The 22,973-nt window shown below is 43.3% G+C and overlaps 1 protein-coding gene across 2 annotated transcripts in view; it reads left to right on the forward strand.

Moving 5' to 3' along the window:
* Positions 1 to 22,973, forward strand: part of mical3a (microtubule associated monooxygenase, calponin and LIM domain containing 3a) — a gene marked incomplete at its 3' end in the record, with an annotated part of 95,948 nt that overhangs the window by 43,604 nt on the left and 29,371 nt on the right. For both annotated transcript variants that reach the window (XM_079501430.1, XM_079501431.1), the window contains 17 exons: positions 150 to 297; positions 4,746 to 4,942; positions 5,405 to 5,523; positions 5,628 to 5,699; positions 5,887 to 6,063; positions 7,356 to 7,463; positions 8,335 to 8,418; positions 11,479 to 11,589; positions 12,206 to 12,268; positions 12,577 to 12,690; positions 13,362 to 13,451; positions 14,040 to 14,153; positions 14,580 to 14,681; positions 16,179 to 16,286; positions 19,330 to 19,516; positions 20,323 to 20,420; positions 21,049 to 21,148. In XM_079501430.1, the coding sequence (XP_079357556.1) occupies positions 150 to 297; positions 4,746 to 4,942; positions 5,405 to 5,523; positions 5,628 to 5,699; positions 5,887 to 6,063; positions 7,356 to 7,463; positions 8,335 to 8,418; positions 11,479 to 11,589; positions 12,206 to 12,268; positions 12,577 to 12,690; positions 13,362 to 13,451; positions 14,040 to 14,153; positions 14,580 to 14,681; positions 16,179 to 16,286; positions 19,330 to 19,516; positions 20,323 to 20,420; positions 21,049 to 21,148 (1,992 nt within the window). The remainder of the gene's footprint in view (positions 1 to 149; positions 298 to 4,745; positions 4,943 to 5,404; positions 5,524 to 5,627; positions 5,700 to 5,886; positions 6,064 to 7,355; positions 7,464 to 8,334; positions 8,419 to 11,478; positions 11,590 to 12,205; positions 12,269 to 12,576; positions 12,691 to 13,361; positions 13,452 to 14,039; positions 14,154 to 14,579; positions 14,682 to 16,178; positions 16,287 to 19,329; positions 19,517 to 20,322; positions 20,421 to 21,048; positions 21,149 to 22,973) is intronic.

A 22,973-nucleotide genomic window follows, 5' to 3' on the forward strand; every position in this document is an offset into this window, starting at 1 on the left:
ACACAAAAAGTTAGAATATGGAGGTAGGAGGTTTCTGCCCGACGCCAACGATATTTTAAAAACTAGTGAATTGGACCGTCACTGACTGCGTCTCCATCTGGCTCCATGTTACCGTCACTGACTGCGTCTCCATCTGACTCCATGTTCAGAGTCCATCGCTCGCTCCAGTAAGCTGCTCAACTGGTGTCAGAGGCAGACGGAAGGCTTCAGGAACGTCAACGTGACGGACCTGACCATGTCCTGGAAGAGCGGCCTGGCCCTCTGTGCACTCATTCACAGATACAGACCCGATCTCATGTGAGTATTTCGAATAGACATTGAAATTGTGCACACTGCGGTTTCTTTTTTCAAAATTTAGAGCAGACAATTATTTTGTACCCCTTTTTTTTTTTCTCCACAATTTTGTAGTCGTCGTGCCAATGAATTCCTCCACACACATTTCTGTGTTCAGTGTGTTGTCACTGATGTTCCCTATCCTACTGACTCACCCGCCCAACACTCCCCGCTGACAGATCTAGGAGTACATGATGCAATGCCCAATATCACCCTCCACGCCCGGCTTCCCTCCCGGGTATACGAGCCAATTGTGTTTGCAATGTTTGCATAGACAGACGCTTGACAAAGCCGGATGCGCCACGGTGGATTCAAACCCACAACCTCTGTGGTGGTTGGCAGGGACTTTACCAATGCGCCAACCGAGCGCTACACTATTACGCTAGTCCTTATAGCATGAGTGCGGTGGTCCATACCATGAGTACAGGTGGTCCTTGGGTGAAAATGTTTGCAAATATACATTGTCACTGTCACTCAGGTGGAAACTTTGTATGTCCAAGACTGTTACAGCGACGATAGATAAAAAAAAAAAATGCATCAAAAATAATATTGTATTGCTGCTTTTACTTAAAGGGGAAAACCACCCATTTTCAACATTTTACTATGTCATTAATATACCTTAGAGCTGTTGTGTGGAAATAATAAAAAAGTCCCCCCATTCTGTGTTTCCTAGAACTGTAATTATGGAAAAAATCATTAACATGGTGAAACACATCTTGATGACATCATCAAGATGTGTTTCACCATGTTAATGATTTTTTTCAGACCTCTAGTTCTAGCAAACACAGAATGGGGGGGACGTATTTATTATTTTTATTAACAGCTCTAAGGTATATTAATGACAGTAAAATGTTGAAAATGAGTGGAATGCCCCTTTAAACAATAAATCTGAGTAGTTCCTCTTCCACCAACTGATGCTATCATGCTACTGGTGAAAGGGTTAGGAGAGTGTGGTGGAGCGTGGGACGGCTCTCCTGCTGTTTGGTGAAAGGGTTAGGAGAGTGTGGTGGAGCGTGGGACGGCTCTCCTGCTGTTTGGTGAAAGGGTTAGGAGAGTGTGGTGGAGCGTGGGGCGGCTCTCCTGCTGTTTGGTGAAAGGGTTAGGAGAGTGTGGTGGAGCGTGGGGCGGCTCTCCTGCTGTTTGGTGAAAGGGTTAGGAGAGTGTGGTGGAGCGTGGGACGGCTCTCCTGCTGTTTGGTGAAAGGGTTAGGAGAGTGTGGTGGAGCGTGGGACGGCTCTCCTGCTGTTTGGTGAAAGGGTTAGGAGAGTGTGGTGGAGCGTGGGACGGCTCTCCTGCTGTTTTATTGCTCGTTTGTTGCTTACTGCTCGTTTATTGTCTTGCCGGGGCCTTGGTCCAGGGGACACATACATCACTGTGTCAACGAGCTAGCGGCTCCCAGTTTGGAATGGTCCCGCAAGCACAGCTTTAACAGTACAGTGACCATGATGACACGCCCTCCAGTCCCAACACAGCAACACAGCAACACAGCACAGCTTCCATGCAGTGTTGTTGGCAAGTTTAGGTGAGAGAAACAAGCATCCAGGCCTATGAAAACCCCAAAGAAGAGACTATAGGTTTGTGTCCGGGTAGCTCTTTGGACTACAACGTCATGGGTGCTGCCATCTCTTTGGACTTCAATGTCATGGGCTCCGCCATCTCAGTGTATGAGTAGCACGGCTTGAGTGCGGCAAGTCGTGCGGTTACTACTGGCAGCTCATGGTAGGTGTGGCGTTCCACCTCAGAATTCTATCTCCCAGGCGTCTAGCGCATTGTATCAAGGATAGACACCCATGTTCTTGGCTGATACCAACAATAAGCCACATGGGGACTTTAAACGTATACTTGTCGGCTATTTGAAAATAGCTCACTTGAGCTTGTAGATCTGCTATTTTCAAATAATAAAAAAGATATCTGGAGTATACACAATTGCCTGGCACAATCTTTTCAGATTGCGGGATCTGGCGCAGACAAATACATTAATTTGGGGGTCATTGACGTGCAAATGTTTGAGAGCCACTGGTTTAAACAATAATGAAGACATTTGGAAGTAAGCCCAAATAAACAACTACACTTTAAAAACAGCCCCCCCCCCTCCCCCCAAAAAAGAAAACAAACAAACTACTGTAAGCCTTGCCGAGCCATGAGGTCCATAGTGCAGGAGCCTATCTCCTGTTTCTGTAGCGTGAGGCAGCTTGATGTACAAGTACACCCCCTGGACACGACTTACCCCCAATCCAACCCTTGATGCTGAGTGCCAAGCAGGGAGGCGTTAGGTTCCATTTTTCAGAATCTTTGGTATGCCCCCGGCAACCCCAACCTCCCAGTCTCAGGGCGGACACTCAAACCACAAGGCCACTGAGCTGGTACCAACTACACAAGCGACTTTACAGAATGACAAGTCCAAAGTCGGTTATAATAAGCAGACATGGCACATTGCTTACATCTCTAATGTCGATGGGGGCCCTCTGCAGGCATTTAGCTGCAATTACCATTATCATTTATATATGCCTGACCTTTTAGCAAGAAAAACAATGCCCTTTTAGCGTGCGCACACACACACACACACACACACACACACACACACACACACACACACACACACACACACACACACACACACACCTCCAAGGCTGAAGGCTTTCCACTATTACTAATGCATTTAGTGAGTGGAGGGGTCCATTACTTTTTACTGCAGCGGTCTTTGAATGCTGATGCTTTTTAAATGGGTTTACATTTGAGGTTACGTTGTATTGATGAGTATTATCCACTGGCATTTACAGCCATAATGGCATTTACAGTAACGTTACCTTTCACCCCTATTGCAATTTGGTCCAATCTGTATGGTAGAGTATGTATGTAGTTATGTACTGTATGGTAGAGTATGCTAATATAATTGGGTTGGTTGTATTTTGTTTCCCTGCTCCTCTATTGAGTCATTTAGATCCAAGGTCATGTGTCACCTAGACACTGTCATGATTTGAGTCTCCCCCTGTCTGTATTTCCACTTCGGCCACTCCCTCATCCCATTCCACACTTCAGTCCCAGTTACACACCTGGTTCCACTCTCATCAGCCCAGCCCATTACAAACCTGTGAACACTACTGCAATCAACCCACCACCTATAAGACTGGACTCATTGCACACACACCTTGTCGGATCATACTTTCATGTCATGTTGTTGATCCTGGGATTTGTGATCTCGTTCATTGTTATTGGACTATGCTTTGAAGCTTCTGGTAATTTGCTTGTACCTCTTTGTTTTTGCATTTTTGGACTGCTTAGTTTTTGCCATTTACTAGTTGTTTATGTTTTGCCTTTTTTCTGCATTATTCAATAAATGCTTTGATTACACTCTGTCTTGCTAGTCGTGACTCTGCACTTGGGTTCAATACTTTTTGCCACCGTGACAGACACAGCATCTGACACGAATGTTTACCTCTTTTGATTGATGAAATACTTTGAGTCTGAAATGCGAGACATTGTGAGCTTGCAGATTTGGTGAAGAGGGACGAAAGTGAGGACCAAGTCTAGAGTGCTAGGCCCGTTCCTTTTGTCCCTCTCCAGGGTCCCCTAGCGCAGGGGTTCTCAACGTTTTTGGCCGGGGACCCCCGGAAATGCTTTGGCAATGTCTCGGGACCCCCGCCCCGCCCCCTCCCGACCCCCAATATAAATTGACTGCTACAATAACCTTAAACCATTTTGGGCGGGAACCCCTTTTGGTGTTTTAAGCATTGTTATAATTTAGCTATTGAAAAATAGCAGATCTACAAGCTCATAGCGCGCCACCGAGTGGCGCGCTACGAGCTTGTATGTCTGCTATTTTTGAAAAATCGTGAAAATATATATTTTTTTTTAAAATAATTTGGGGACCCCCTAAAATAATTTGGCGACCCCCCCCCCCCCCCCCGAGGGGTCGCGACCCACGGGTTGAGAACCCCAGGGGACCCTGGTCAACGAAGAATATTGTGTTTTAGTGGTTAAAGTGTTAAGTATGAGTAGTTTCAGCATCTTATCATAATAAGCAAACTAAACAGTCATACATGTAATTGTAATACAGTTGAAAAACAGAGAACACTGTTGGTTTTTGTTTCTCTAGTCCAGTGGTTCTCAAAGTGGGGTCCAGGGACCCTCAGGGTTCCTTGAGGAGGGGGTTCTAAATGGACCCTTACAGGTCTGTACATATGGAATGGAACCAAATTGACCTGTTCCATGTCCATGTGTACACTCTCAGAGTTATGGAGGTGCTTGAAATTAAAACAAACTTTGAGAAGCACCGCTCTATTCCATGTTGTTCAGTGTGAGATTAAAGTGTAGTGTATATTTCTAGTTTTAAAAAAATCATACATGTCTGCCATTCCTAATCCTGACCTCTGCTTGTCTCTTCCTCTGTTCTTCCTCCCCCTCCTCCTCAGTGACTTTGACTCGTTGGATGAGAGGAACATGGAGCGGAACAACCAGCTGGGCTTCGACGTCGCGGAGAAGGAGTTTGGAATCTCTCCTTGTATGACCGGCAAGGAGATGTCCTCCGTGGTGGAGCCGGACAAACTGTCCATGGTGATGTACCTCAGCCAGTTCTACGAGATGTTCAAGGACACGGTGCCCCCTGGAGGTGAGGGAGGGCGCTACACAATACATTGGATTTATTATCCTAGCTAAGCCAGTGGTTCTCAAGCTTTTTCTGGATCAGGGCCCACTTTGAAAATCTCGTAAGCGCACCCATCTGAGTAATACATATTAAAAACAATATAATGCCACTAGACTCCCTAGCGCTTCCTTATACGGGCGGCTGTGGCTGTGGTCGTCCAATGATCCCTGGGTCGGCGGTTCGAATCCCAGCTCCTCCTGGCCATTGCCTCCAATGAGTTGGTTGGTGTGAGCTTGCCACCATTAGTGTGAGAATGTGGGAAGTGAGCTGGCGTCGACTGTTTGCCGCTTCACCTCCCAATGTATGAATGAATGAATGAATTGTAAAGCGCTATCAAAATGTAATTCATTATTATTATTATACTTCATAGTGTGCCTATTTTGTATTCATGGTAATGGTTTAATTAATATGTTTTCTGTCATTTAGAAAACCACAGCTTGAGTCCTGAGGAGAAGGCGGCACTGATCGCCAGCAGCAAATCTCCCATCTCCTTCTTCAGCAAGCTGGGCCACAGCATCGCTATCTCTCGCAAACGCAACCCCAAGGTCAGATATTAATAATTAAAAAAAACACCCGTTATTGCTACATGTGTGTGGTCGAGGTCAGTCTGGGTGTCGTTTTAAAAATAACTACTCCTCGTCACCAACAGGACAAAAAGGAGAAGGACGTCGACGGCTTGGGGAAGAGGAGAAAAACCAGCCAGCCTGGTCATTGTGAAGACGTGAGTAGTGCTGTCCAGGAGTGTGTTTCAGTTCCTCTGTGTTTGTACTGCGAGTGTCGTAGTACATTGCTTTTGCTTGCCAACGTCAAACTATACTGATGGCGATGGGCTAATGCCCCCGACACCGGCACGCAACTTGAAGTACAACTCGAGTTAACAAACGGGTATATTGCGCCTCTCTCCACAGGACGAAGTGTCCAGGACGTGCCGCAACGACCGGCCGTCTGTCTCCACCGCCCTGTCGGAGAGGAAGATGGACTCTGCCTCCGCCACGTGCAACAACAACAAGGTCAAGGTCATGGCCACCCAGCTGCTCGCCAAGTTCGAGGAGAACGCTCCTCAGTCGACGGGGCTTAAAAGACAGGTATGGAGAAGTTTGTCACTTTGTGGAATTTCAACAAGGGTCTCATATATTTCGGGAGAAATTACTTTCCTGTTGTCCCCAATATAAACAAAGGTGGTGATCGCATGGTTTCCGGACATCCCAGGGTGGCATAGACCAGTCACTATATTCCACATATCGTTGTAGATTTCATGGCGTCTCTTGATGACGGGGACCTCAAACCTCATGACAGACCGGAGTCTGTGGGCTATGCCGTATAATTAATGAGCAGAGATCCCAGAATGCTACAGTAATATCGGTCAATGCTGGCCCTGTTTGGGTGGTATTGTTCTTGGGTACAGTAGGCGTGTGATAGTGCTGAGTGGACGTGGTGGAGCGAGGGGTGAGCAGCGGGGTGTACAGACCGGGTACCAGCTGAGCTCACGCCAGTGGGAGGGGAGGCGTGTGGGCTCCGGGGAACACTGGAGAGTATTGTTGACACACGTGGGGGAAGACAAATCTCAACTGTTGTCCTTTTGGAGAATAACTCCTCTAACTGTGCGTTGGAACCACACGGCGTCTGATAAGATCTCAGACTATACAAAAGACTCTGTTTGGGGTGTATATAAAAGAATACTTGGTCTAGAAGTGATGGATGAATTACAAGAGGTTACGAGATGGCCCGGCGATGGTGTGCAACTTAAATGTTGTTGTTTTTTTGTGGCTTTTGCCTTTATTTTATATATTTTATGGAGGGACAGACTTAACGGAGAAAATCTGCAATATTTCATTTGGAAACCGTGTATGTCCAAAACAATATGGAGATACAGTAAGACAGCAGTGGCCTTCTTTAGCCCAACAATGGGCAGCTATGCCTGTTTCATAAAGCCCAGGTTGCTAACATCATTTCAAGTTTTAAATTATGCCCTATTTTAGGCTCTGGGCTTGACTTAAAAAAAACCATACAAGGTTTCCACCCGTCAGCGATGATATCTGAGCGAGATATTGTGCTCTGCCTGTCATGATAATTTTTTCCTGTCCATTCATACTTATTATAAATGCATGTGGTTGTCATATTTGTCAAGGACAAATATGACAACCACATGCATGACCCTGCTCATCATCCACTCCTTTTGGGATTTGAGGTTTTTTTTTTCCAACCAGCATGACTATTCACTCGTGATTCACTTCCCTCTCTCTGTTTCCATGTGTCTCTCTCTTCCATCGTGGGTCACATCTGTGACTCACGTCTGTGGATTGCATGCACACTGCTACGCTCGCCTCTTATTGGCCACCTGTCGCGGTCTCGCACGTCTTCCTGTTTGACCACAAAGGGAGAGTCCCTTCCCAACCTGGACCGCCTCCTGTCTCACTCCCCGCCCCCAGCCCCCTTGAAAGAGTCCGTTCGTCTGTCCCTGGCCCCTGTCCCAGCCTGGAGAAAGGTAAAAGAGTGGACAACGTCTCCTTCTCCCCTTAGGGTCGACTGTTACTAACCCCTAGGGCTAGACTGTCCCCTGAACAAATAATGGTTTCCCCGTAGAGCAGTGTTTCTCAAATGCTTTGGAGTCCATTTTTTCAACTTTGGAAAAAGTAACTCAACCCTTAATGTTTTTGTGTATGCCCATTTCCCCATTGCATTAAATACTCAGATGTGTACGATATGGGGGGGAAATATGGCTGTAAACCTGATTCATTGGCTGCCGTCAGAAGGGTGTCTGTTTTATTTTATTATTATTATGTTTTTAATAATTGGGATGGAATTTTAGCACAAGGGCCAGGAGCATGATAAACCCACTGAACACCTGTTGTACCAGAATAAGTCTGTATGCATGTGTTAGGTGTGTGTGTGTGTGTGTGTGCGTGCACGCTTACACACACTACATGCAGTAGTAGTAGTAGTACATGTGTGTAGTAGGGTTAGCTGTTATATCAGGTGCAATAATTCAGCTAGTAAAGCAGTGCTAACTGCTAAATATGAAAAGAAAAGAAAACCTAAATAATATTTGTTGCTCCACGGACCCTAGTTTTGAGAATCATTGCCAGTATTTGTCTGTTGTGGTTTATATATGGGTTAAATATGCCTTGTAGTCCTGTGAAAGTAACTCAATGCTGCACCATTTCCTAACCTCTTGACCAGGTGTGTGCGTGCGTGTGTGTGTGCGTGCGTGCGCATCTGGCTGCCAAGCCGTCGTGTTTTTTTTTAAATGAGTGTAACGACACTTTGGTCTCTCCTGATTCGTTGTCCTCTCCCGTCCTGTCTGGTCTCTGGTGATTGGTTGTCCTCTCCTCCCGTCCTATCCCGTCCTGTCTCAGCGCCGCACCCAGCAGCAGGAACAGCTCAGTATTCGCTATAAAGAGAAGCTCAAGTGTCAGACGCTGCCCAGCAGAGGGGAGCAGGTACGGTTAGCCGTGCAGTGGTTCTCAAAGTGGATTCCAGGGACTCTCTGGGTTTCTTTAGGCCGGGGGTTCTAAATTGACCCTTACAAGTCTCCAACTCTGACAGTTTACAAATGGAACTGTTTGGGTCCATTTGGTTCCATTTGTACACTGTCAGAGTTAAGGCGGGACCTTGAAATGTAAAAGTTTGAAAACCACTGGCATAGCACACTGTGTACAGTAGGTTGTCTTCCCTCTGGTTTAAGAGCCAGGTTAAAATCCTATTCATACTCCAGTTTTAGGTGGTTTTAGATTCACCGCTCAACCCAGCACTCTCTGTTTTTACTAATCACCATTTCGGTGGTCACCTTATCACCTGGAACTGGAGAATGAATAGGTCGTTAGTCCTCCCGCATGTGCTTCTAGCTCATTATAGGACCAGGCCCTGCACTTCCTATTAACCACTTAAACCCTTGTAGTCTTAGAGAACTGGACTTGAGTTACAAGTTTGACCACTTATGTTCAGTCTTCACAAAATCTTGTCGCCAAAAATTCACAATTGTAGATAGTCAACTAAACTAAAATGTTATGTTTAGTTAACTAGACTAAAACATTATGAGATGACTAAAATGTGACTAAAACTACATGACATTTCATTCAAAAGATTGATTTGCTGTCATAATCAACACTGCTTTAGACCAGTTTTCCCATCCATACAGTAAGTCATATTGTGTTGTATGTTGACCTGTCGTAACTGCTTCATAGCTGTACGATGTTCTTATAGTAAAATGAGAGATTTCTCATACTTCCTGTAGTTCCTAACTTCCTACTGTGACCGTGTCATAAATGTTATGCCATTGTTCTTACTATACTAGTGGATTCTTTTTCTTTTTGACCTCTGGAACCTGTCTTCTAAACTGCTGGTTTATTTGTGTGTGTGGGGGGGTGGGGGGCATTGTTACCCTGAGTGGTCCCAGTAACATACTAAGTAAACCTAATCCAGGTTGGTGTGCCTTTACAAATACTGATTATATATTTCTACATTAACCACCTAGACCCAAGTCTATTTGACCGAATTCCCCCAGAGCTCTATAATATTCCCCTCCTGTTTTTGTTCGACACAAATATCTTCGCAAAAAATACCCACTCTACAAGCTCACTATGTGTTGCAACACGATGCTTTGTGAGCTTGTACATCAGTCTAGTTTTGCGAACTTCAAGAGCTTGCAGATCGACTATTTATTTTCCAGAATAGGGAAGCTGGGGTTCATGTGGTTGGTGAACCCATTCAATGCGTTTATTGATAGAAATTACTTCTGTTTGTTTGTGGTCAATCTAAGTGACCATTTTAGGGAAGTCACGTTTCCTCAAGTATCCAAGCTTGTGAGACTTAGATTTTGTGTTAATTGTCTCCACCAGGCCGAAGGCATGGGGAGAGAGTATGTTTTGCACTCCGTCCGTCCGTGTGTCCGTCCGTCCGTCCGTGTGTGTGTGTGTCTGTCCGTCTGTGAACAGCTAATCTCCGGCACCGTTAACCCGGTCGATGTCAAATTTTGCACACACACTCCCTGGATGCCAACGATGCCCCAGAATTTCCAGAACGGCCTGTTATAGCGCCACCAGGAGGCCGCTTTGTGAAATTGTGCACGCACATTCCCACTAGGCCGAGGAAGAAATGCCACGTGAACATTTTCAACTCAGCCTCATGGTGGCGCTATAACTCGCCGAAAAGTGTTTTTACCTCTAACTGCACAGATCTGTGGATAACTTTGTATGCCAACTCCCTACAGGCCAAGGAAAAACCTTTGCCTGGAATTTTTCACATCTGCTCTTTATAGCGCCACCAGGAGGCCGACATATGTAAAACACATTTTCTAATATTACTCCTTCAGATTTTATCCAAATTTCACGCAAATCGGTACACATGCTCTCCATAGTCATGTGATCAAGACGCGTTTGTTTGATTTCTCATAATCCACCTTCATTGACTACGATTGACTTCTAAACCTTTCAGGAGTAGCCCGCTTTGTACCCGTTTTGTACAAATTGCCACAATTACTCAACGCAGCATCCGATTGCGGTGAAACTGTGCATGCATATTCCCACTAGGCTGAGGAAGAAATGCCACTTGACAGTTTTCAAATCAGCCTCATGGTGGCGCTACAACAGGCCAAGCCGCGTCACACACACACACACACACACACACACACACACACACACACACACACACACACACACACAAAACATCCTCCTGGTGGAGACCTGTGCCCAGAAGGGCACTTTTTCTAGTTTACTGTATGTTTTGGTAGTTGACTTTCCAATATGAATATAATGTAGAATCCTTCCTCTACTGAGTTGTAGAGCTGCAGCTATTGAATAATAGAATGAACGAGAACACATTAAAAATGTATTGGATTTTTTTACACAAATCAAACCGTCAACAGTGTCGTGCAACAATAATGAAAATAGCTACAAGCTTGTAGATCAGCTATTTTTGTGAATCTAAAATTTCTTTTTACTTTTCGCCTATCAACAAAATCATATAATTGGTCCTCACTAATGCTTAGTGTGGTATCAGTTACGGTCGCCCCTAAACCATCTCACCTTTTATTTTGTTTTACTGAGAATAAGGTTAGAAATAAGTTTAGGGTTAGGCATAGTTTTACTTGGGTTAAGTTTAGGTATAGGGTTAGGTTTAGGCATAGTTTTACTTTGGTTAAGTTTAGGTATAGGGTTAGGTTTAGGCATAGTTTTACTGAGGTTAAGGTATAAGGAATAAGGTTAGGTTTAACCGTTTAGGGATAATTTATTTAGGTTACTTTAGGAATACCAGGCTGCGCAGTTCCACCGGCTGTACGCCTGGGGCGAGTTGGTAAAGGGGCGACTCGTCTGGTATTCCTTAACGCACATTATCTTCTATCGATTATCTTTTATCAATCAATTAGTTTAACTGTTGCACCCTACCGAGTTGGTTCATCATCATCTTTATCATAATGATCATCATCTTTATCAAAATCTTTATAATCATCATCGCTGTGATTGTCATCTTTCTCATGCTATTGTTTCTTCATATTCCTCAAGGCCAGGAGCGGTGCAGACCAACTGCCCACCCCAGTGTCTCGGAGCTGTCCAAAGAAAACCATTCTGCTTCCTTCTTCTTGTTCCACTTCCTCACTCTCTCTTCACTCGCAGGTGACACACAGTCTGTCTGTCTGTCCCTCCTGTCTCTGCCACCTTCCCATAGCATACCTCTCTGAGTGCCCCCTGTTTTGTTTTGGTTGAAATAGTACAGGCTAACCTGTAGTGAACTGAACGATGCCAAACCTCCACCCACCCCTCCCCTACAGCCACATGTCAATGCAGAGCAGTGAAAATATACTCTGTGTAGATGCATAGTTTCCAGTGGGCGAATGTCAACGAGAGGGGTTGCATGTTTACTTGCTGACTACTGTGTGTGTGTGTGACTGTATGTGTGTGTGTGGGTGGGTGTTTCGTGTCTCTTAGAAGGTGTAGGTTAGGTTCAGGGTGGGGTGTCTCGTGTGTAGGTGTGTTGTGTAGAAGCAGCATGTTGTTGCTGTCAGTTGGAAACCTCAAATGTAAAAAAAAAAAACTGTTACTTTTCAGGAAAAAAAAAAAAAAAAAAAAAGCTGACCTTGTAGACCGGGTATTTTTAAGAGGTTTCTTCCCGACAGCAATGAGGTGTAGGCTAGGCTCAGGGGATCTCTCGGCTACTGTCAGTTTATGCAGTATAGTGGCAAATTAATATGGTACGTATATGACGTGTGTGTGTACTTTTTCTGCCTTCAAGCAGTCTGATAACAGTCCAGAGGAAGGGCACCCAGAAAGCAGTCGTCTACCTCAGACGGACAGGGTAGAGTAAAGATAGACGCATGGATCTGTTTTCAACTCAATACTCCTAACTCCCACTTTGATGTGTGATCCGAGCAGCTTTCTTTGAACAGTCTTGTGCGGAACGAAGGGCTCGAGGCTTTTCCCGTTTGCAATGATCGATTATTTTCTCAGCCATTATTCTATTATTAACCCAATAATCCTGAAGCAACTTTTCTTCTGATGATTTATTTATGATTTGTTTTGTGTTTTGTAGTGTTTTTTTTCACTGTTGCACCCCTAGCTCTGTACTGCTTTCTCAGCTATACATTAAAACAGTGTCCTCTGCAGGAGTGGCGGCCCCTGTACCTCGAGGACCCGGGGTCCATTCACATCCCTAGCATACAGGAGAGGGCCGATCGCTTAATCTCTAGGTTTAAAGGCAAGCCTGACAAGCCACCAAAGGTGAACACCACCACCATGCATGGTCTCGTTGTGGAGACACGGTTTCCTGGAGTGATAGATTTGTCCAATGGAATGCATTTCGCAGTGGATTTATGCACTGTAAAGTATTGATGTACTTAGACCTACACATTACATTCCAGAATGTTAAAGTCATACTGTATAAATCATTAAATTATACAAAAAAATAATTTTGATGGAATTTCTCCAAATTTCTCCGGTCTGTCTCCAACTCTCACCCCAAGATGACTCCAAAAAGTGCTTTGGAACCGGAAATCCTTTAAGTTGGCGTTACTTGAGTAATTGCAAACCGTTTATTATGACGTTGTTGTTGCTTTCCAAAATATTCTCTCACTCTCTCTATCTCTCCAGGCCAGATTTGTTTTGGGGCAACACTAGACTTCTTGGGATCGCAGTTCAAGCAGATGTGGAAATGACCACGTAGCTATTGGATGTGCCGCCAAAAAGACTTCTAAAATTAAAATTACACAGTATGACTTTTAACTCTGAAAGTGTAAGAAATTGGCTCATAGGCTGAATGCTTGCATGCTGTTGGCCTATATGAAAAACATCTCAGGTTTAATTATTTTCCTCCCTCTTTTTCTTTTTCTCTCTCTCTCTCTCTCTCTCTCTCTCTCTCTCTCTCTCTCTTCCCCCCCCCCATCACTCTGGAGACTAAGAGAAAGCCCTCGCGGCTCTTTATAGATCAGTGGTATTTGTCCCGAGGCTCTTCACCTCTCTCATCCCCAGACTCTCCCAGAAAGGTTAGGGTGGTTGGTTGGTGCTGTGGAACTAATTCGTTTTTTTATTAACATATCATCGTCCTTTGATTTTTGACTCTGTCAGAGCTCTGAAGTATTTATTTAATCAAGTTGCAGTCTGATCTTGCTTGGCATTTTTGTAGGGCTGCAAGTGTGATATAGTCGAGAAGTGTTTTTAATTATTCATTTATTTTAACCATTAACTTACACTAACTGACAGGGTGTTACAGCTCTGTACAATATGCATCCACCCTAAAAAATAACGAATGACCAAATTACCCAGCTTGAATAATTTACATAGATATTGTGTTGTGTGAATAGTTTTTAAAAATGTTGCCCCTTTACAATATGGACGCCAGGTTGAAAGTGGTTAATCAGGGTAGCATCATTACATGCATTCTAACAGCTGAAACCACTAATTGCACCAATCGTACGCCCACTGCACCACTGTCTAACCTCTTCCAGAGTGGTTTGTGCCGCAGCACGGTTTCGTAGGGAACTATTAAGAAGACTACAGAGCATGTCTTTGTCTTGCCTTTGACTCAAGTCCTCTGTGATCTATCTATCTCACCATGATGCGTTTCTCTGCAGGAGCCTGAGAGGCCGCTACGGTCTGCTGATCAATCAGCCTGCCATGTGCTTAGCATTCAGGAAAGGGCTGAGCAGCTTGCGTCTCATTTCGAAGGCAAGCCAGTCCGACCGCAGGTGAACCATCCCAGAATCCATCCCACTGTCGGGGCAGAAACCTAGCATCTCCATATTTCAACTTTTTAAGTTTTTGTTTTTGTAAATGAATGCTCTGCTTCTTTATATTAGAGGGTCATACATACTAGTAGTGAAAGTAGCCATTCTACAAGGTTTCAACGTGCTGCGTTGCGATGAGTTGTGAGCCTGTAGATTGGCAGTTTTTTACTATTTTCTTTTTTTAAATAATAAAAAAGGGACAGTTTTTGGACATACAAGGTTTCCACCCGACCGCAACGGAATACTAGTAATACTACGTCATTTTATATTTGCTACCACCACCAAACCAACCTTCTTATCTGCTGCCAAAGATTCATTTCCACAGTGTAACTCTGACTCTACAGTAACGTTCTCTTGATCTTGTCTGTTCCTCCTTCACCCCTGAAGCCTAAGAAAAAACCCTCACGCTTCGTTGTGGAGCAGTGGCACGTGGCCCGCGCACACAGTCCCCCCGAGTCCCCCCTCTCGTCCCCAGACACTTTCAGACAGGTAGACGTTTTCTGCAAAGGAATGGAGAATGTTGCAACTAACGGCTCACGACCTGCATGTTTGCCGACAGGACCTTTTGTACAGGGATAGTTTTTTTTTTGACCATTGTGATTGTTGTAGCCACTTAATGCATAATTACATTTTGGTAGAGGTTTGGGTTGTGAAGTTAAACCTGCTGTGACGTAAATGTGACTTAAATACCCTCCCCGGGCCCTCGCCTCATTGCTCTCTCTTCGCCTTTATTTGTATTTTTGTTGAACTTGCATGAAAAAGTGGGAGAGTGTACTAACAGTTAGTACAGTAGCTCCTTATTGTTAGCGTTATATGCCTTATCAGTTATCACCATTTAACTAGTGAATCTGTGGCAGTTTTTCCTTTTAACGGTAGTCCGTCTGAAAAAAATAATAAATAAACTAAACAAACTCATCTTATAATAGTTTTTTTATGGCAGCTTATGCCCTCTTTGTGGTTTATGTAACCTCAATTCTGTACACCATACTGCTCTTGTTTCCTGCTCAATCTTATCCAAGCATTGACTCTGGAACTTCATCAATAGTGTCTTCTCTCTTGACTGAAATGTCATGTCAATGCTTGAATAAAACCGATGCTGCTTATGAGCAAGAGCAGTGCAGGATTTTTCTTCATGAGTTTTTCTTCATGATTGTTTCATTTGTCAGCGTCCCAACGCACCTGCATTTGTGCGAAGTGGATGTGCGAATACATTTTCTTTGCAAAGACTCTCTGCAAATAGTTCAAAAGATTGAAATATCTAATCTTGGCCTGGACTGGTTCATTTGGAGTGAATGTGAGCAGCAGCAGCAGGTCATGTTAGGAATATTAGTGTCACTGTGCGTGCATCTGTAAATGTGTGACATATCAGTGTGTGCATGAATGCAGCGCATGAGTGTGCACAACACGTGCATACACACAGCTGTTGTCTCTCGGTGAAAGCAGTGACATCAAGGCTTGTGATCCTCTTTAAATGTCCTTAAATCCCTCTAGCCTTCACTGTTTTTTTTTTGTGTAGTCTACTAAATGTGTGGGTGTAGATTTATTTCCGAAGAGTAATTTCATGAGCTTTGGGGTTATTTTTAATGAGCCAGCAATCTGGTTTGCAAACATTTCTAATGCTCTCAACAGCCATCCCGTGGGAGAACTTCTGACTAGTATTAACTAGTACTAGCACTTGAGCAACCAAACATGCAAACAATTTAGTTTAGTTTCCTCTTCCTCTCATGTCTTCACAATTTCATTCACATTCTGTACCACGTGAATGCCTAGCCAGCTAGCATACCACAACCACACACCATGTCTTTCCTCAGTCCTCCTCTGTCGCGTGACATTTCTCTGTTCACCCCCCCCCCCCCAAAAAAACCCCCAACAACATTTCTTTTAATGTATTTTTTATTACTCATTGTATTTCCTTTCTCTGTCCAAATGTCTTTGTTCTTTGTCCATCAACCTCCTGTCTCGTATCTCTACATGCTGATGCTATAGCGCTATGTAAAGATGTACACAGGCGGAGTTAGCTTGATGGCTGAGCAGATAGCCAGTCAGCTTCAGTCTCGGGAAGAACCCAAGCCACTGCTTGACAAAAAGGAATTGGTAAGAGCCAAAGCTGGTTGTGTTCTGCGCTTCAATCGATGGCATGTGGTTGCAAATCATGGCGTGATTCTTACTAGAGAGACTTGTTTTGTCGCAGCAGCCCATAGTCGGGCAGAATGTGATGCTATTCCAAGTAATAATAACATCTCCCTGTAGACGTAGAGAACTGTGTGTATTCCCTCCAGGACTAACTCATTTAGTTCACTGTGTGAAGATAGATCATGTCAGAGGATGTGTGACCTCAATCGACCATTATAGTCTTCCAGCATCAATTCACTTCTAAAAGACCTATGTATGATTTATTGATGCCGTGGTTTTCGCAAGTTTCTCTGCTATGACTATGAGCAAAATAATTAATGAGATATTACTATTTCCTGATGGTGTTGCTGCAGATGGAGGTTATCTTTTCCTCACATTTTTTTTCCCCATCTCTTATTCCACTTCCTCTCCTGTCCAAGTTGTATCTATCGCACAGTGTCACTTGCCTTTAGGAATGGATTAACCAGCTCGCGAGCTTGATGATTGCGAGCTTGTCGGCAAGTGGCACATGTCACAATTATTACATAATCACATAGTACTAGGCCTGCTGTCACAATTATTACATAATCACATAGTACTAGGCCTGTCACTATTATTACATAATCACATAGTACTAGGCCTGTCACAATTATTACATAATCACATAGTACTAGGCCTGCTGTCACAATTATTACATAATCACATAGTACTAGGCCTGTCACTATTATTACATAATCACATAGTACTAGGCCTGTCACAATTATTACATAATCACATAGTACTAAGCATGTCACAATTATTACATAATCACATAGTACTAGGCCTGTCACAATTATTACATAATCACATAGTACTAGGCCTGTCACCATTATTACATCATCACATAGTACTAGGCCTGTCACAATTATTACATAATCACATAGTACTAGGCCTGTCACCATTATTACATCATCACATAGTACTAGGCCTGTCACAATTATTACATCATCACATAGTACTAGGCCTGTCACAATTATTACATCATCACATAGTACTAGGCCTGTCACAATTATTACATCATCACATATAATAATAGGCCTGTCACAATTATTACATAATCACATAGTACTAGGCCTGCTGTCACAATTATTACATAATCACATAGTACTAGGCCTGCTGTCACAATTATTACATAATCACATGGTACTAGGCCTGTCACTATTATTACATAATCACATAGTACTAGGCCTGTCACAATTATTACATAATCACATAGTACTAGGCCTGTCACAATTATTACATAATCACATAGTACTAGGCCTGCTGTCACAATTATTACATAATCACATGGTACTAGGCCTGTCACTATTATTACATAATCACATAGTACTAGGCCTGTCACAATTATTACATAATCACATAGTACTAGGCCTGTCACAATTATTACATAATCACATAGTACTAGGCCTGTCACAATTATTACATAATCACATAGTACTAGGCCTGTCACAATTATTACATAATCACATAGTACTAGGCCTGTCACAATTATTACATAATCACATAGTACTAGGCCTGTCACAATTATTACATAATCACATAGTACTAGGCCTGTCACAATTATTACATAATCACATAGTACTAGGCCTGCTGTCACAATTATTACATAATCACATAGTACTAGGCCTGTCACAATTATTACATAATCACATAGTACTAGGCCTGTCACAATTATTACATAATCACATAGTACTAGGCCTGTCACAATTATTACATAATCACATAGTACTAGGCCTGCTGTCACAATTATTACATAATCACATAGTACTAGGCCTGTCACTATTATTACATAATCACATAGTACTAGGCCTGTCACTATTATTACATAATCACATAGTACTAGGCCTGTCACAATTATTACATCATCACATAGTACTAGGCCTGTCACAATTATTACATAATCACATAGTACTAGGCCTGTCAGTTATTACATAATCACATAGTACTAGGCCTGTCACAATTATTACATAATCACATAGTACTAGGCCTGCTGTCACAATTATTACATAATCACATAGTACTAGGCCTGCTGTCACAATTATTACATCATCACATAGTACTAGGCCTGTCACAATTATTACATCATCACATAGTACTAGGCCTGTCACAATTATTACATCATCACATAGTACTAGGCCTGTCACAATTATTACATCATCACATAGTACTAGGCCTGTCACAATTATTACATCATCACATAGTACTAGGCCTGTCACAATTATTACATCATCACATAGTACTAGGCCTGTCACAATTATTACATCATCACATAGTACTAGGCCTGTCACAGTTATTACATCATCACATAGTACTAGGCCTGTCACAATTATTACATAATCACATAGTACTAGGCCTGTCACAATTATTACATCATCACATAGTACTAGGCCTGTCACAATTATGACATCATCACATAGTACTAGGCCTGTCACAATTATTACATAATCACATAGTACTAGGCCTGTCACAATTATTACATAATCACATAGTACTAGGCCTGCTGTCACAATGATTACATAATCACATAGTACTAGGCCTGTCACAATTATTACATAATCGTCTAATCACATTTATTTGAGATGATCACAATTATTTTTGCATAATCGTCAATCGTTTCCATGTTTTCCAAAAACAGCGGGAATAGTGGATCAGCAAGCTTACAACACATCACGTCGTGCTGTGTTGTAAGCTTGTAGATCAACTATTTTAAAAATGTTACACAAGTATGAAATTATTACATTTGTTAGTAATTTCTTTGCATATTCAAGTCATTTGGTTATATCTGCCCTGTGTGTAATTTGATTACGAGGCCTACATTTTTAATTCTATTAATAATGTTCCAATTCGATGCCACTGAAATCGTTAAGCGCAATTATTTGTGTGAAAACGTATCGACAACTTAAACGTTGTAATGGTGACAGCCCTACGTACAGTAGTACTACTGCGGTGTATGTGTCGTTCTGAGTGGGAATGTTTTCCTCCGCAGGGCTCTCTGAGGAAGGAGTTCCCCGTCAACATCGGCGGCAGTGACGTGTGCTTCTTCTGCCGGAAGCGCGTGTACGTCATGGAGCGCCTGAGCGCAGAGGGCAAGTTCTTCCACCGAAGCTGCTTCAAGTGCGACTACTGTAACACAACACTACGGCTGTCTTCCTACGCCTTCGACGTGGAGGACGGTACGAGCAGAATTTATCTTATTTCGTACCAATCCAACCTGCATGCATTGCAAATGCCGCATTTGTTGTTGAGTACTGTAGCTTAAACTTTAAGCTGCTCTGAGCAAAATGTTTGCTTTAAGCATTACAGGATTTAAAAGCTTTTGTAAATAATTATTAGACGAGGAAAAAATGTGGTGATATTTACAATGTAGTTGGTGTGTTGTAATAATGCAAACCTCTGCTATTCCAGTGGGCTGCATTGAGCATTGAGATCTTTACATAGAAAAAAAGGAGTTACATTTTTCATGAAGATTGTGTGCGTCTGTGAAGCTTGTAACAATAGTACATGCACTCATGATTGTGTTAAAAAAAAAAAAAAAAAGATCTTAAGTATGCAGAACAGTACAAGTAATAAGATTATCTGATGTGGCATCATTATGCTTTGGCAAACTGTCTCCGGAGTCCAGTGAAGTCTCATGATTGAATCATTTCTCTGGGAAGTGTCTATTGTCCGGGCGGACAGGCAGCAGATTGTTCACAGGGACAGTCAGAGTAGCTGTTTCTCATAGACCTCTCAGGAAGGCCGTGGGTCTAAAGCCCACTGGGGGGCAGAGCTTGGCTCGTAGCGGAGTGCCCATGGAGGCCAGCAGTGACCTGCAGGCAGGGTAGAAGAAGGGGAACGGACAATGAACTCGCTGCATTTACACAACACACATCCTATGCAAATTGGACCGTGAGGTGATAACAGCAGGCTGTGTACTGTACATACTTGAGCTGTTCTTGCATTCATTTTGTCTCCCCTTTTTTTCTTTTTTTCTCTGCAGGGAAGTTTTACTGTAAACCCCACTACTGTTATCGTGTGTCCAACCAGGCACTGAGGAAGAGGCCGGCTCCAGACTCCACTCCTCTCAGCAGCACTAAGGTATCAAGCCTGAATTAGCCTGATATACACTGAAAATAGTACATCTACTGTACAAGCTCACTGAGCTTACACTCATGGATCAAAGTTCTCAGTTGCCACAGCCACGACTGATTTCAGTCATTTGGCTTCTATGGAAGCACCTTGCGCACTGAAAATAGACACACTGAGAGCTTGTAGATCATCTATTTTTGGTTATAATTTTAATATTAGAGCATTTGAAGATGTCATTCTAGCAATATGTTCAGAAGCATCTTCCATAAAATCTTAATAGTCTTCGATATTATATATAAAAGCAAAGGTTAAAGCCTAAATCTGTGATTTCTTCACCTGGTTGGTAGTATGAAGAACAGCAGGAACAATACATAACAAATCTGAGTACCCATCGGAAAAACAGCGCCCTCCTTTCCTTTGAATTTAGTCAACAGTCATTTTGGGGGTCCTTGACATGACAGTTTGGCAAACCATTGACTGTAGCAACATACTTTTTTTTGGTTTGTTTTTCAGATTTAGAAGACAACAAGTGCAATCAGTCTCAGGTCTTAATGGGTTAAGAGGCCTATAACCATAGCGTGTTAAGGAAGTTGGCCATAGCGTGTTAACGTTGGGTCATGTGTTATTGGCACTGCAGGTGAACCAGGAAGCCCAGCCGTCGTCATCATTGGTGACGGTGGACACCCCCGGACGGGCACTGGCGGCTGCGCCCCCCTCCGCTGAGCGCCGGCCCTCAGGTACCCTTTCCTCTCTTGTCGCGGTGGCGGCTATACCGCGCCATGTCAGACTCCCCGCGCTGCGTCCCCTCCGCCGCACGCTCTCCTGGACCTGCCACCAGATGGCAGACTATGCCCTAAACGCTCCCTTTGTGTCTACCTACTGCATCTATCTCTTCTGCTGTGTCACCCTCAATGTCCTGATCAACCTCTTCTAGCATGACGTCTCTCTCTCTCTCTCTCTCTCTCACAGGAACCGTGTCCACAGAAAGCGTTTCATTTTAGTGTTCATTTTCAGCTGCCAGTGCCTGTCTGCCATGTAATGCATTTCTGTGGTAAAAGGCACGGTTTTTGGTGCTTAATGCGCTTTATAAAAAAAATCATCAGACTGTGTCTGATGATGACACGACGTTTGAACACAGCAAAGGCTTGAACAATGCGGGCATCCATAAAACGCGGCATACCAGCGCTCTGAGCGTGATATTTGTCACCGTCTGGTGGAGACCTCATTATAGTCTGTCCAAAGCTGTCACTTTTCAGGATTCAAATACAAAACTAGCAGATCCACAAATCTGCTACTTTTGATGCTTTTTGATCATGTAGGGTGTCATGTAGGACGAAAAAAAAACCCCACAAAAGGTTAGAATATTGGGGATAATAGGTTGCCGACAGCGACGCTATCCAAAGCACTCCTCCGCTCACTAAACGCTGTCTGAGGAAACGGCTCCTTACGAGTACACAGCAGCTCTCTGTGTTGTTATGAAATCTTGTGTTTCTTTGTAATCCAATGTGTTAAACAGTATTTATTGAAGACGGTTGGCGGGGAACACAAGGCTCACATTATTGGCTTTGAGCGGTTCTGTAATCTGTAGCTTTCTGCCAGCACGCTTGTAGAACTTAAATGGTGCATCTTAAAATCTTTCTTACCCCCCCCCCCCACCCCCACCGGGTTAAAATTTGGAGTTTGGCTGCTTCTGCTGCTGCAATAATACTTGTAGATCTCCCTTGCAGCTACGTAAAAGGGCATGCAAGCCTAGTAAGCATCACAGAAACAAACTATAAAATCAGCATAATGGGTTCCATGCCCCTTTAAACTGATTTTAATGTCGGCACTGCACCAACTTTCCTGATGCAAAATGTCAAACATTTTACATACGGTAACAAAATAACAAATGTAAACTGAGGTCATTTGTGTACCCCGGTGAAGCAACCAAATTGGCAGTTTTTTTTCTTCTTTTTCTTAAATGCCTGTAATTTATTTAGCAAAAGAAACTGAGCTTTATTCTTCTTGTAACCCTTCTGTCAGCTGTTTGCTAACACTGTAACGATGACGTGCTTGTGGTAGTGCTTGTGATTGATGCCTCTGTGAGCTTTACCTTTCATCCCTCCTATCAGAGCATCTTAAATTTAAGCTCCAGCCTTAATGCCTGAATTAGCACCCGTGATTGGTCCTCTTGTAACGTTGACTCCTCCTCCTCTGCTTGCATCCCTCAACCTCCCACCCTCACCCGCCGCCGTCCCTAGTCACACCGCTGCTAACGCTAACCTTTGTTTGCTCAATGCTAACTACTACATTATTGTTGCATATATTAAACTTGAATGGGTAATAATGGTAGCAATAGATTTCTATTGGATTCTTTGAATAGGCAGGTAGACTTAAGGTTAAGAGTGTCAGTAATGTTGTAGTTTTTGGTGTGCGGCATCATGCAGCTGCTGCAGTAGTGCAGTATACCAGAAGATCGTTGTAAGGATAAGAGTTGTTTAGTTGAAAATGGCATTGATTTAGTAAGAGCTCGAGGCCAATTCATCATTGCTATCTACACACATTTGTAGTATTTAGAGTGAA

The sequence above is a fragment of the Electrona antarctica genome, assembly GCF_951216825.1.
Source record: "Electrona antarctica genome assembly, chromosome: 5".
NCBI classification, from domain to species: domain Eukaryota; kingdom Metazoa; phylum Chordata; class Actinopteri; order Myctophiformes; family Myctophidae; genus Electrona; species Electrona antarctica.